This window comes from Ranitomeya variabilis, chromosome 7 (genome assembly GCF_051348905.1).
Source record: "Ranitomeya variabilis isolate aRanVar5 chromosome 7, aRanVar5.hap1, whole genome shotgun sequence".
Taxonomy (NCBI): Eukaryota; Metazoa; Chordata; class Amphibia; order Anura; family Dendrobatidae; genus Ranitomeya; species Ranitomeya variabilis.
The window spans coordinates 17300894-17313855 of NC_135238.1; the positions used below are offsets into that span (position 1 = coordinate 17300894).

The window sequence follows — 12962 nt, forward strand, 5'->3', positions numbered from 1 at the left end:
CACTAGTCTGCAAGGCCAAACACTGAGACCTTCTGCTGCCAGATGCGGTGCGACTGTCTGCAGCCTCTGACACACCCGTGACAACAACATACACAGGTTTGAGGGATTTCTGCTCTCTTGTCTATATGCACCATATGTTCAGAAGCAGCAGCATGGTGGACATTAAACAACAGTACTTTGCAGTGTATCTGTGAACCCATCACTGGAGTGATATAAAACACTAATTAGAAAGCAACAGCAGGGTCTAGGTGTGTCTCCATCTCCCTCTCTTTATGTTTCTTCTTTCCCACTCTCCTTACACCTAGCAGGAGAATTTGATCCCGCAGTAAGCTGGCAGTTGTTCTTCTTTTGACCATGATTTATTATAGATGTTTTTCAGTATAAATGGTGAGATCAGCAGTAAGGAGGAAGAGCAGAAGTTTATAAAAAAAATATTTATCTGATAAAGATATATTAGAACATTTCTTATATACACTTAGAATTTTGTTGTATGCAAAGCTTGTTGAAATTACCCTTGAATTTTACAGGACAGAAGTTACGACGCTTTCAGCTCACTTTTGTCATGGGTATTTTTTGTAGGCGTAGACACTGATATAAATATTGTTTAGCATATATGCAAAGTCCTTATGACAAGTCTGAATTTTCATAGTAACACAAGATAGGAAGATTTTTCAATGTGGAACAAAAGCTGTATACTTCACTGATTACTATAGTATCCAACTATGAGAAAGCATTTTAAGTTGAAATTACTTTTGACATAAGTGATAAGGAATAATAGAAAAAGCTTTATTGGTCATGATGAAGCTGCATCTTTGGAATGACCATAATAAATGCTAGTATGGGCAGAACAACATGATACAACTTAACTTTGAAGGGGTGTTTTTTAACCCCATTACAGTCCCTTTCATATATCAACATGCAAGGGGGGAAATGTACCATGCAGCTCGCTGTCCTTATACAACCAGGACAGCAAGTACAATTATACAATTGACAATACAAATACATACAGATACTGTGATGCCTTATATTCAAATCATCCAGCATTTTATTATTTATTAATTTACTTATATTATAGCACCAGTATATTGTGTAGTGATGTACATAAGGTTGAACCATTCAAATCAGCGCACGCCCCAACAAAGCTTACAGTCTCATATCCCAGCAATAATGTGTTGTCTGCAAGGTTTACCAATGCTCAGAGTGGATAAAAAAATAAATTATACTGGATTGCTCACCTCCACAATTTGCTGCTACTCCAGTTCTGATGTTGCACAAATCTCACATTGTCAACTTCCAGGTTCCATTTTAACATTGTGAATGCTTGGAAATGCCAACTCAGCCAATCACTGGCTACATAAGGGACTCATAATCCTGTAATTGCCATTTTCTAGTAATTCATGTGTGTCAATAAGGGACTATGAAAAAGATATAGAACATGAGCAGTATGGGGTTCGATGAGGTGAACACTACTTTTTTTTAATTCAATTCTAAGCCATTGGGGGGATTACTCAATGGACAGCCCTTTTAAAGGCAATTACTTTATTAGATTAAAGGTGTGAAGAAGGAAAACATAAATTCTCTGATATTTTACCTAAAGGGGTTGTCCACTATGGGATTAGCACACAGTACAGGAAGACGAATCTTTCACCGGCAAGGACTAAATGCCCAGAGCCTGTATATATAGAGGGAGTAAAGGGTAAGCAGTTGTAGCTGAGAACAACCAGGCTGTATAATCTCAGCCAGCATGGAAAGAGTCCTTCCTTAACTCAGTGCTGAAGGAAATGGAAATCCATTTAAATTAGGGCATGAATCACTCCTTCTCTAAAGAGGACTGTGATTCATTACCCAATATAACTGTTCAGCTCCAGGTCTTCCAGGGGGACTTGACACTCTTGTGACACTTTGGACTTGATCCAGCACCTCCTCTTTTCTCACAATTGCTGTCTTCCTTCTCTGCTTTGTGTGGAGGACACATCCCACATCATCCACACAGTGTCCCCAGTGCGCTCCTGCACAGGCCCTCTTCTCTCTGCCCTGCGGAGGGCAGTGCAAAATACTGTAGTGCCCATACACTGGCTTTACTTCCAGGTCAGGTCATCGGTGTTCTTTGGCCTTTCCCTGAGCATGTGTACTTTAGCACTTTGCTTTGTGGGAAGGGCAGAGAGAAGTTCGCCTGCACAGGAGCGCGAGGGGACAGTGTGGATGATGTAGGATGGATCATCCAAACTTAGCAGGAAAGGAGGACGACGATCCTAAGAAAAAACGAGGCGCCGGATCAAGACCAGAGATGCCCATTAGACTGGACTGCGCTGCAGGTGAGTATAATTAAAGCTGTTTGATTATTGCATAGGGGATTGGGGACTATGCTACAGCCTACCAGGATGCTGTAAAAAAGATCCTAATGGTGGTGGCCTTACTGTATATGGGAAAAACTGGTGACAGGATCCCTTTAAAATAAAAACAATGGATATTCATCTCCTGCAGTAGTGCAAACTATATGCAAATTAGGTCCGCAAGTGCACCAGTTGGTGTAACAGTGCACTTGTAGTCTATGGGTCCTCTTTTTTTCTCTCCACCGGTACCACCACCACTTTTCATTGAGTACAGAGATATAGACTCTGCTGCACAATGTCACCTTTCTTCTTATTGTCAATCAAAAAGCAGGGGCGGCACTAGGAGGAAGAACTGAGGTGGAGCCAAAGACTGCAAGTGCACTGACAGGACTAACCAATGGACTTCTGGACCTAATTTTCATACCAGTAAAACATTAATTTTGGTGCAACAGACCGTAATAAGTATTAATTCCTTATGTCCACAGCCCTATGCTGCAAAAATATTAAAGAAAATAAGAAATAATTTAAGGGGTGATTCATTAAGGTTTGGAGCATAATATATGGAGTCACGGATAATGCGTCGACTGATTACTGGGATCTATCTGATAACCAGCAGAAAGACTGGAGAATGTTTAATATTCCACCCAACTTTATTGGATTAAAAAATATATAAAATCACTGGTTTATTGACACTAAATTCATAATAATATACAAATAAATTATTTCAGAAGTGCATAAATAATTATAATATTATACAAATTATCCCTCCCTCTATTAATTGAGCTAGAATTGTTCTCTACTGTAGTCTAGAAAGTCTCCAAAACTATTTCAAGAGACATATATTTTATTATTATTATTATTATTATTATTATTTATTATTATAGTGCCATTTATTCCATGGCGCTTTATATGTGAGGAGGGGGAAAACATGATAAAAACAAGTACAATAATCTTAAACAATACAGGTCACAACTGGTACAGGAGGAGAGAGGACCCTGCCCGCGAGGGCTCACAAACTACAATTATTACTATTATTATTTATTCATTTATTTATTGATATATCTTGAAGGCACTTTTCTATCCATGGTTCAAGAGAACATCATCTCAGGCTCACAACATCCTACCATCTTGATAAAGAGAATATCCATAATATTAGTCTAGAAGACATTCCCTAGTCCAAAATGTCTTACCGAGTATAGGAGAAATCCTATGGTCTGGAGACATCCTATTTTTCAGTCTTCCACTAGTCTAAATGGCTTTCACTGATCCATGACTCCTACTTTGATAAGATGCCGTCCCTAGTCTAGGAGACATTCCCTGGTCCATGTGGTCTTCTCTAATCCAAAAAACCTTCTGTGCTCCAAGACGCCTTCCCTCATCTAAATGACATTCCTTGATCAAAGTAATCTTTGGTAATCCAAGAAACATATTCTGGTCATATTTAGATCTGCAAAGCTTTCCCTCCTCTAAGAGACATTCCTTGGTCTATGGAGTCTTCCCTAATCCAAAAACCCTACTGTGATCCAGGGAGCCTGTTTGAAAAGATACCCCTCTGTCAAAGTAATCTTTGGAGTAAAATTTAGTAGCCCAAAAAACTTTCTGATCGTATTTAAATCAATGAAGCTTTCATTAGCGTAGGAGACCTCTCCTGGTTCAAATGATCTTCCCCAATCCTAGAATCTATTTCGGCCAAAAAAAACTTTCCATATTTAGGATTCACACCCTAATCCAACAGTTCAGCCCTAGTGTAAGTGGCCTTCAATCACCAAGAAAGCCAATCTGCTCCAAGAAGCCCTCTGTAGATGCTACCCCAACAGACTGATTCTGATGGAACAGAAATTCCCTGGTCCATAGGACCTTCACCCAATCTAAAATACCCTCTTGGTCCATATAACTTGCCCAAAGAAATTAATGTAATCCAAAAAAAGACAATCTGGTTCAAGAAGTCTTCTATAGACTGGGACATAAACGTTGTTCCAAGACTTTTCCTGACAAACGAGAATTACCGTTCCCATGATCTAAAACATCCTTGTGGTCCAAATAACTTGCTAAAAAAATAATAATTTCCTATTTTGTTTCATTAACAGGCAAAGGTGAATGACAGGCTCAATATATTTGCAAAAGTAAACCCAGGAGGATGCACAGATGCTGTAGCCGATGCCACTGTCATGTCCCACGCATCCACAAAACCAACATTGATCCCCTGAAAAACCTCCTTGAGGACCAGATACTGAGTGTAACCATGGAAGTCCCCTCGTCTTTCCACTGGGGCAAAGGTCTCTCTTGTATTTTCAGTTTTTATGATGACCTTAGTGGCGGGACTCCTGAGGAACAGACGCTCAAGAGCTCTGCGGATGTTGATGGCTCGCTGAATGAAAATTTTTAGAGGGAACTGTCTAAAATGTTGTCCCATCGTGATTATAAAAATGATGTCTTTCCCCCCGCCGCGCTGGTCAATTTGACGACTGGTGTAGAGGTCCTCCTTGATGTAGTAGAAGGCAGAGTGTTCCAGTGGGAAGCCATGCCTCTTATAGGAAACATATATATCCTTTTCCATGTTCATGGCTTCCAGCGTCCAAGACCAACCTGCCCATCCTTTATAATGGTATCGGAAATATTTCACAACTAAAGGAAACAAACATATCAGTAAGCGAAGATGATCATACAAAAATATAATATTAATGAAGACGACCACTGTCTACAAATCCAGATAGGACCTATGGCCATCGTAGAAGGAGGGCTGCCCCACAGAACCCCCTCAATGAACCAGAGAGGACCTCTAAGTTAGACTGTCCTTCTCTGATGGTTCCAGTCCATCCATATACTACAAGCTTGGTCGGTCATCTTAAAGCCACAATGTAGTTCCACATTTCCTCAGCATTTGGAGCCATTGGATGGGAAATGTGTGGCTGAATGGGACATCCTTGGGGGATTCAAAGACCTGAACCCATTGCTTTTAAAGATGGGCTCTCATCATGAGAAAATTAATTTGGAGGAGATTTTTTATTTACTTTGTTTGAGCCTAGATATATGTGAAAAATTAGGCAAATTTTGGTGCATTTTGGCTCATAACTTTGCAGTTTTAGACTTATTTATTTTATGTTTTAAACACTTTTTTTGTGGAGTAGTGGAGATGTGACTTAGAGAAAACGAGAGCAATTTATGGAAATAACAATATTAGAGGGGCTTTGCGTAAATTGCTAAGTGCTGGAAAAAAATTAGCAACTTTTAAAAATGTACTTCCTATTGAGAATACTCTGGTCCAAACTGTCAATCATCAAGAGCGCACCTGCCCACGGCCAGCACGAACCCGGGAGGCAGGGGAGCAGTGTGCTCCTGATGTATAAATTTTGAGACAACCCCTCCAGAAGGGAAAAGTAGGTCAACTGTTGGTGTAAAGTTAGATAGAAAAAGGTCAGAGAGGAATAATAAATCTGCACTTTGAGTTCTAATTTAATTTCTTGCTGTCAATGGATAAAAGCAACACAAAAATACAAAAAACTGGTGTAATCCTTACTCTGCATTCCCTCGGTGAAGTGCATGATGAACTGACGTAACGTGGAGTCTCCAATGAGAAAGAGCTTCTTCCCCTGCAGACACTTAGTAAAGTTGTCCGCCGTCGTGTAAGCCGTCATGTTACAGTAAAGCGGATTCCAGATCTGATTGTAGTAGTAACCGCTCAGGACAGGGGAGCTCATTCCTGGCTGACACTTTGGTTTTGGGTCATTTACTGTGGCTGGAAAAGATCCAAGAAATTATATAGATTTTTTTTTTAATTTTAATCTATTATTTCGCTCTTCCACTCGTCACATCCAAACCTGCATTCAAAATTCATAACATACCTTCAGTATGAGATAAGTAACACACAAAAAAAAGTAACTTATATTGGTGTAAAGGTTAAAAAAAATGGGTTTACTTTAAAAAATAAATAAATAACAGCGCCCCTCCTGTCCATAGAGTGTGTCTGGTATTGCAGCTCAGCTCAGCTTATTTCTGAAAAAATTGGCTAAACGGACTTTATTGAAGCAATAAAAAAAAAAATTAGAAATCAAAATAATATTCTCTTAAAACTTACTATTGCATTGGGCCACCATGATAGGTGAAATTTGTGGGAGTTGTACACCGATATTTGACCTTTAAGACAGGAATGATAAAAAATAATCAAGATATATAGTCTATAAAAATATAGAATGTTGAAATAATTTGGACAGAATGTTTGTTTTTTGTCTGCAACGGTCACAGTGATCTATAGAGCAACCAGGCAGCAAGTGTTTAGTTTTCCTGCAGTGCCCCTACGGGTGAAATGAGGTATTACACTGTGTACATTAAAATCAATGACCTGCCTGTGTAATGCAGGACCGGATGGGTCTCCAGAGCAAGTTAGACTCTTTATAATGGTCCTCTACTTGGATGTGCCGGATCCTCTAGAGTGAGAGACGTTCATTATAGCCACTCTCTACTCTCCTCTACTCTCATTCAGCACTCTATCCTAAAGTTAGAGTGTTGCATCGGGATCCTCTTACTCTACACTAACATAGGATTTGAAAGTAAGCTTTCTAACCCAGCGGATTCCACTTCATTTCATTTTGTGCATACACCTCCAGTGCAGACCTATAAGCACCAAGTGTCACCTTCTACCCTTGAATCGAGAATGAAAGATCAATCCAGGAGGAGAAGGAAGCAGATTCTTCCGATAGGATACATTAGAAAATTGCTTATTTTCATCCATACTACCAATTTTGAAATAATAATTAAAATGATGGCTACTTTTTAAGGAAATTTTAAAACCATGATGAAAATTGTACCTCTGAAATATTTGTTGTTCCACCGGGGTAAGATATGACATCTGAAGATCATAGCCTCTCATTTCGTTCAGACTTTCACAAGTAAAGTTGGGAGCTTTGTAGCAGTGGAAGACCTCCTCGTATAGAGGGTCCTTATATTCGCAGATCTCCTTCCCAGCTTCCTCAGAGAGCCTAAAGGCACATTTAGTTATGGCTTCTGCACCAAACTTTTCATATTTCCCTTCAAAGCCAATAATTCCTTGACTGGAATGTCTTGACCTCCAGAGAGCGGCCACTCCTTCACTTGGGTAGAACAACAGGATGTTGACATTGACTTTGCCGGCCCAGTAAAATGGAAAGTGAACGTGGTAGGACCCATTTTTTAAGTCCTCCACAGTTCCTGAAACAGAAGCTCCAAGAGCTGCAGAAACTAGTCTTGGTCTTAAGAAGTCTCCGCCATACGTCTTTCTGTTGCCCAAGTGATCAAACATATCAACCTGGACAACAAAGTCGTCTCCCACACAGTACGTCTCCTGGGGATTGACAATGGAAATCTTACTTTTCTTTCCATTTGTGGTCTGGTTAAAGAAAGTAAATGACACATTGGGAATCAGTTTCTCTATATTGTCAAATATGGCGTCTACTTCAACTTGGAGCTCAGTTTTCGGTGGAAGGGTCGACTCTTTCAGCAACGGTTGTCTTTGGTTGGTGTTGGGTGCAAGGCAGGTATGAAGAAAATGCCTAAAAGAATTCTGAAATTCAGAAAATTTGCATCACACAAAGAAATAAAATTGGATTTTGTGGCTGGTGAACAAGTTACTAGAGAAAGATGAATGAGTCAAAAAGTTCAAGGTGTGTAGACAAGTCTCACCTGGAAATTGCCCTGGTACCAACCAAAGCTTAGAAATAATACGGCAAGGAGAAGTACTGGAATCAATGGGTAACGCATGGTGGTCGGTTCACTCGGAGATCATTGTGCTGCCGGTCCTGATCCTGATCGAGTTCTGCTCCAAATATACATGGTAAAACTTAGAAAATGGTGAAGGATCTTAATGAAATGAGATGTTATGGAATAAAAAAACAAATTTAAGTATCTCCAGTCTACAATACTTTCCGGGAATCAATCAATAATTGAATACTTGTCTTATTTGCCCAAGGAACGTTTTGCATGAGAAGCTTCACTTTTGCCATGGCCATTTTTTTTTACATGAAGTCTCTTTATGAAAATGTATCCTTGTTAGAGTTGGGAAATGAATAAATGAATGAACGATTAATGAATTAATGTGAGTATATATTCAAGAACTTACCTTTCTGCACTCTTGCGTTAACTATGGAACCCAGTCACCACCTTTGATGTTCTGTTTTCTGTACCCGGCAGTCCAGTATGAATGAATATGAATTGAAGACTAATTTAATGAATGAATGAATGAATGAATTAACTCTTTAAAAGATAATGAATGATATGCGGTACCACAAGAGAATGGTAAGGTCTTTAAAAGCAAGGATACATTTTTTTTCCCATAGCATTGTACACTGAGAGGACATCTGGAATCTGATCTAATTTGTTGTCAGAAATGAATGAATGAATGAATGAATGAATGAATTGAGAGTATAATAATAAGCAGAATTTAATTAAAATTAGTGAATTCAATTAAAAAAAGAAACAGAAAAGATATATATCTTGGTACCGTGTTAGCCAGTGGATAGAAAAATATTTAGAATTGAGAGTCCTCAGTGGTTGATACCTTTTAATGGCTAACTGAAAAGATGGTAACAAATTGCAAGCTCTCGAGACTACACAGGTCTCTTCATCAGGCAAAGACTAAAAGAAATTCTGAAGAATCACAAATTTTTCCACAACATAGCACAGAAAAAAACCCAAAACATGGATAAGACAGGTGACATGAAGCAGAATTACCATGAGTGACTCTCAATTCTAAATATAAAAAAAGAAATGAATTAATGAACATAGATGAATGGGAATAAATGTATATACAAATTCTTTAATAAATAGATGAAAAAGGTATTGATTAATTAAATAAATAATGAATGAAAACAATTAATGAATATATAAGGATAAAGTGAGCGCATAAATAAATTAATAAATAAAGGAATACGGTAGATCTATGGATAGAAAAATGTGAATGAATAGATTAAATGGTAACTTAATGATAAAAAGTGAATGAGTGAATGGATGAAACCATAAATGAATGAACGAGAGAATGTGTGAATTAAAGAAAATCAATGAAAAACTGAATGATTTAAAAAGAAGAAAATAAAAGAAGCTGGGATGGCATGAAAGAAAACAATGAATAGATCAATGATTGAATAAATGAGAAAGAGCACAAGAAGAAATTCTTAAAAATTGAATAAATGAACTTATAAAATAATTACCGTATATACTCGAGTATAAGCCGAGATTTTCAGCCCACTTTTTTGGGCTGAAAGTGACCCTCTCGGCTTATACTCGAGTCAGTGTCGGTGTGGGGTCGGCGGGTGAGGGGGAGCGGCAGCTGTGATATACTCACCTGTTCCTGGCACGGTCTCTGCATGTCCGATGGTCTCCGGGCAGCTCTTCCTGTGTTCAGCGGTCACATGGTACCGCTCATTAAAGTCATGAATATGCACGCATATTCATGACTGTAATGTGCGGTACGTGACCGCTGATGCCGCCGGCTCCCGGAGACCATCTGACAGTGAGACGCTGCCAGGGACCGCGCCGGGAGCAGGTAAGTATATCAGGGGAGGGGGAGCATTGCGCGATAGTCACCTGTCCCCTGTTCCATCGCTGCGCGCTGCTCTGTCTTCCGTCCTCTGGCTGTGACTGTTCAGGTCAGAGGGCGCGATGACGCGATTAGTGTGCGCGCCGCCCTCTGCCTGAACAGTCAGTGCGGAGGATGGAAGACAGAGCAGCACGCAGCGATGGAACGTGGAAGGTGACTATCGCAAGTGCCGGGGGCCTGAGCGAAGAGAGGTGAGTGTGATTTTTTTTTATTTTAATCGCAGCACCAGCAAATGGGGCAAATGTGTGGAGCATCTTATGGGGCATAATATTTGGAGCATCTCATGGGGCCCCTAATGTGTGGAGCATCTCATGGGGCCCCTAATGTGTGGAGCATCTTATGGGCCCATCATGAACTGTATGGAACATTATATGGGGCTCCTGATTCAATATGGATATTCAATAACCAGTAACCTACTGATGTCTCAATTAATTTTACTTTTATTGGTATCTATTTTTACTTTTTACATTTACCGGTAGCTGCTGCATTTTCCACCCTAGGCTTATACTCGAGTCAATACGTTTTCGCAGTTTTTTGTGGCAAAATTTGGGGGGTCGGCTTATACTCGGGTCGGCTTATACTCGAGTACATACGGTAATTAATGTAGGAAGAAATTTCTTGATGATTGAATGAAGGAATTAATGTATCAATCAATTCGGATCAAAGGGAAACGAACACATAAAATAATCAGAAGCATATGGATTGATGAGAGTCAATGCATGTTTATATTTATGAATAAATAGATGAAACAATGAATTAATTAATTCATTAATTAACTAATGAACATATAAAGCAATATATAAATTCATAAATAAATTACTAAATTAATACAGTAATTAAAAAAGTAAAACACGACTGAATGTAATAAAAGCCTCATTTTATTATTTTAGATGTGAGATTCCAGAACATGGAGGCAATGAGAAAAAACAATAAGACCGTAAAAAAACTATCGTCATAGAATAATTTACAGGAATCTAGTGGACGCGATTGATTTCTATCACTGGAAATGTGTTACATCGATTATAACAGATGAAGGACTCGATTTTCATATATTTGTTAGTTCTGATGGAAGGGGCACCTGGGGACCCCAATTTTTAGGAGAGTCGGGGATCCCAAAAATCAGATTTTTGCTCATTACAAAAGTGTCTAATAACAAAACCTGGGTAAGACAAATGGCGACTGTCAAAGTTCAAGAGTCTACCAGAAATGACAAACTACCGGGATGTGATATCAGCTTTACGATGGATCTAATCTGAATATTCTGTAGAAATAACTATAAAACCATAAATACCCGACAATCAGTAACGAACAACCTCTCCGCATTCTGTATAGAGCAGCTCCTGCGTCTCTCCCCTCTCCCCGGTGCCCATTTATCTAATGCAGTGATCTGGAGAATGAAGTGTTAAAGGAGAAGGACGCTCCGTGGAAATCACCTTTCAAATTCACCAGCATAAAGGGGATCTCAGGGGCCACATCTGTGCTGATTGGTTGTATAGTGTTATTCCCATACATTCAGCTCTATAGAGAGACCAGGACGGCACTCATCTAAGTTATAACTGTGGCCCCTGATCATCTCACAGGAGCCAAATGATAAGATCTTACAATATTAAAGTGCTCAGTCCAAAAAGCCAAATTTTGTAAGAGTGAATTTCCCCTTTAAGTACAGCTCCATATTGGGCAGAATTCATTATGTTGATGAATCAGTTAATCTTTTCCTGCTCAGGATTAGATGACATATAATCTGTTCAATCATCATCCATTATCTGTCACTCCCTGCCTTATATTCACCTTCTTTAATCCTTTTCTTACCTGGACCGTCGGTGCCCCCATTCACTACAGCCGTGATTAACAAGACGCCATCTGATTAACAGGGTGGAGCGATGACATACATTCATATACGAAGGTTTAACTTTGAACCCAAGATATTCTCTGCCCATTAACCTCGGAATGAAATGCGTCATTGCTTCGTGTGAAGTCTCCAAAGTCCATTTACTTGGTCTTCTGTGTGGGTCTGGATGACAACTACTAATTGTACTTTATTGAGTGAAGGTGGTGCTATTTTTGTGTTAAGAGGAATGCTAACAGTTGAGAAAAAAAATAAAGAACTATATATGTATATATTTGCAGCGCCCCAGAGTCCTGGTCGTTGCAGTACTGATGCTCCGCCGCTAAGGGGGGCTATGGTACGTCTGATGGCACTGAAGGAGTTCGCCTGACCAGGTATCACAGTCACCAATACATTTCACAGTCTGGCCTCCAGGGGGAGCTAAGGGTGCTATGTATTAGGCCACTCCTCACAGTCTGGTAAAACTGGGGGTTGGATAGGAAGTTAGTCAGAAGCTGACTGGGTTGGAACCAGGCAACACCCTGTGGCAGAGGGTGTTGCAGGGGAAGATTCAGGGGGGTCCCTGTCAGGGGTGGGATCCTGACAGAGGCCTAGCGAACAGAGAGAACGTTACGGGACCGCGCCTGCACCTGATCGCGGCGGTACCCTAAGAAAGGACAAGAAGCGAGGTTTATTGTGCTGAGTGAGAAACGAGATCAACGCAACAAGGAGATACCACCAGTAGGAATCGTGCTGTAAGACGAGGCAACATCCTACTGAGGCGCGCAGCCGGTGGCCGGAACGCCGAGGAAGTATAGAGCTCCAGGCCTAACCTCAAACCTACGGCAGGACAGTCAGTTATAGGCGGGCTGTCTCACCCAAATCACCTGAGAAGACATAGGGGGCAACAACAGGAGAAGGGCGACTCTAGGGTCCAGGAAGAGCTCCGAGCCTACCCGTCATACGGGTGCGTCCTAGCCATATCATCCGGGGGACGAAGAGGAACATCATAATCGAGTTGTGAGGGAACTTCAGAAACAGACACAACAGTTGTGGGGACTATCCCATAAGCACAGCAGGGGAGGACCACAACACACAAGTGCAGTGCCCCAGAGTCCTGGTCGTTGCAGTAACGTCGCTCTGCCGCTAAGGGGAGTGATGTTGCGTCTGATTGCACTAAGGGAGTTCACCTGACCAGGTATCACACACTACACTTCACACTCCGGCCACCAGGGGG

The 12962-nt window shown here is 40.4% G+C and overlaps 1 protein-coding gene across 5 annotated transcripts; it reads right to left on the reverse strand.

Annotated features, from left to right (window-relative positions):
- Positions 1–2835: 2835 nt before the first annotated feature.
- LOC143785430 (NXPE family member 4-like) lies at positions 2836–11783 on the reverse strand. 5 transcript variants are annotated; one of them, XM_077274276.1, is made up of 7 exons: positions 11710–11783; positions 8425–8482; positions 7989–8121; positions 7139–7869; positions 6409–6467; positions 5851–6069; positions 2836–4958 (listed from the first exon to the last, which is right to left on the reverse strand). In XM_077274276.1, exons 3-7 carry the CDS (start codon positions 8064–8066, stop codon positions 4414–4416), a joined length of 1632 nt encoding a protein of 543 aa, XP_077130391.1. In that variant the 5' UTR covers positions 8067–8121; positions 8425–8482; positions 11710–11783; the 3' UTR covers positions 2836–4413. The 5 variants fall into 5 exon arrangements, with proteins under 5 accessions (XP_077130391.1, XP_077130388.1, XP_077130392.1 ...); XM_077274273.1 differs by having other exon boundaries at positions 8425–8523; positions 11710–11763; XM_077274277.1 differs by lacking the exon at positions 8425–8482.
- Between the last annotated feature and the right edge of the window lie 1179 nt (positions 11784–12962).

Excerpts from the sequence above, each read along its gene's own strand:
- LOC143785430 (XM_077274277.1), bottom strand. The coding sequence starts at position 8,066 with ATGCGTTACCCATTGATTCCAGTACTTCTCCTTGCCGTATTATTTCTA. Across the intron at positions 6,070-6,408 it reads CATGGTGGCCCAATGCAATA|CCACAGTAAATGACCCAAAA; the intron begins GTAAGTTTTAAG and ends GATCTTTTCCAG. Across the intron at positions 4,959-5,850 it reads CTTCACCGAGGGAATGCAGA|TTGTGAAATATTTCCGATAC; the intron begins GTAAGGATTACA and ends TGTTTCCTTTAG.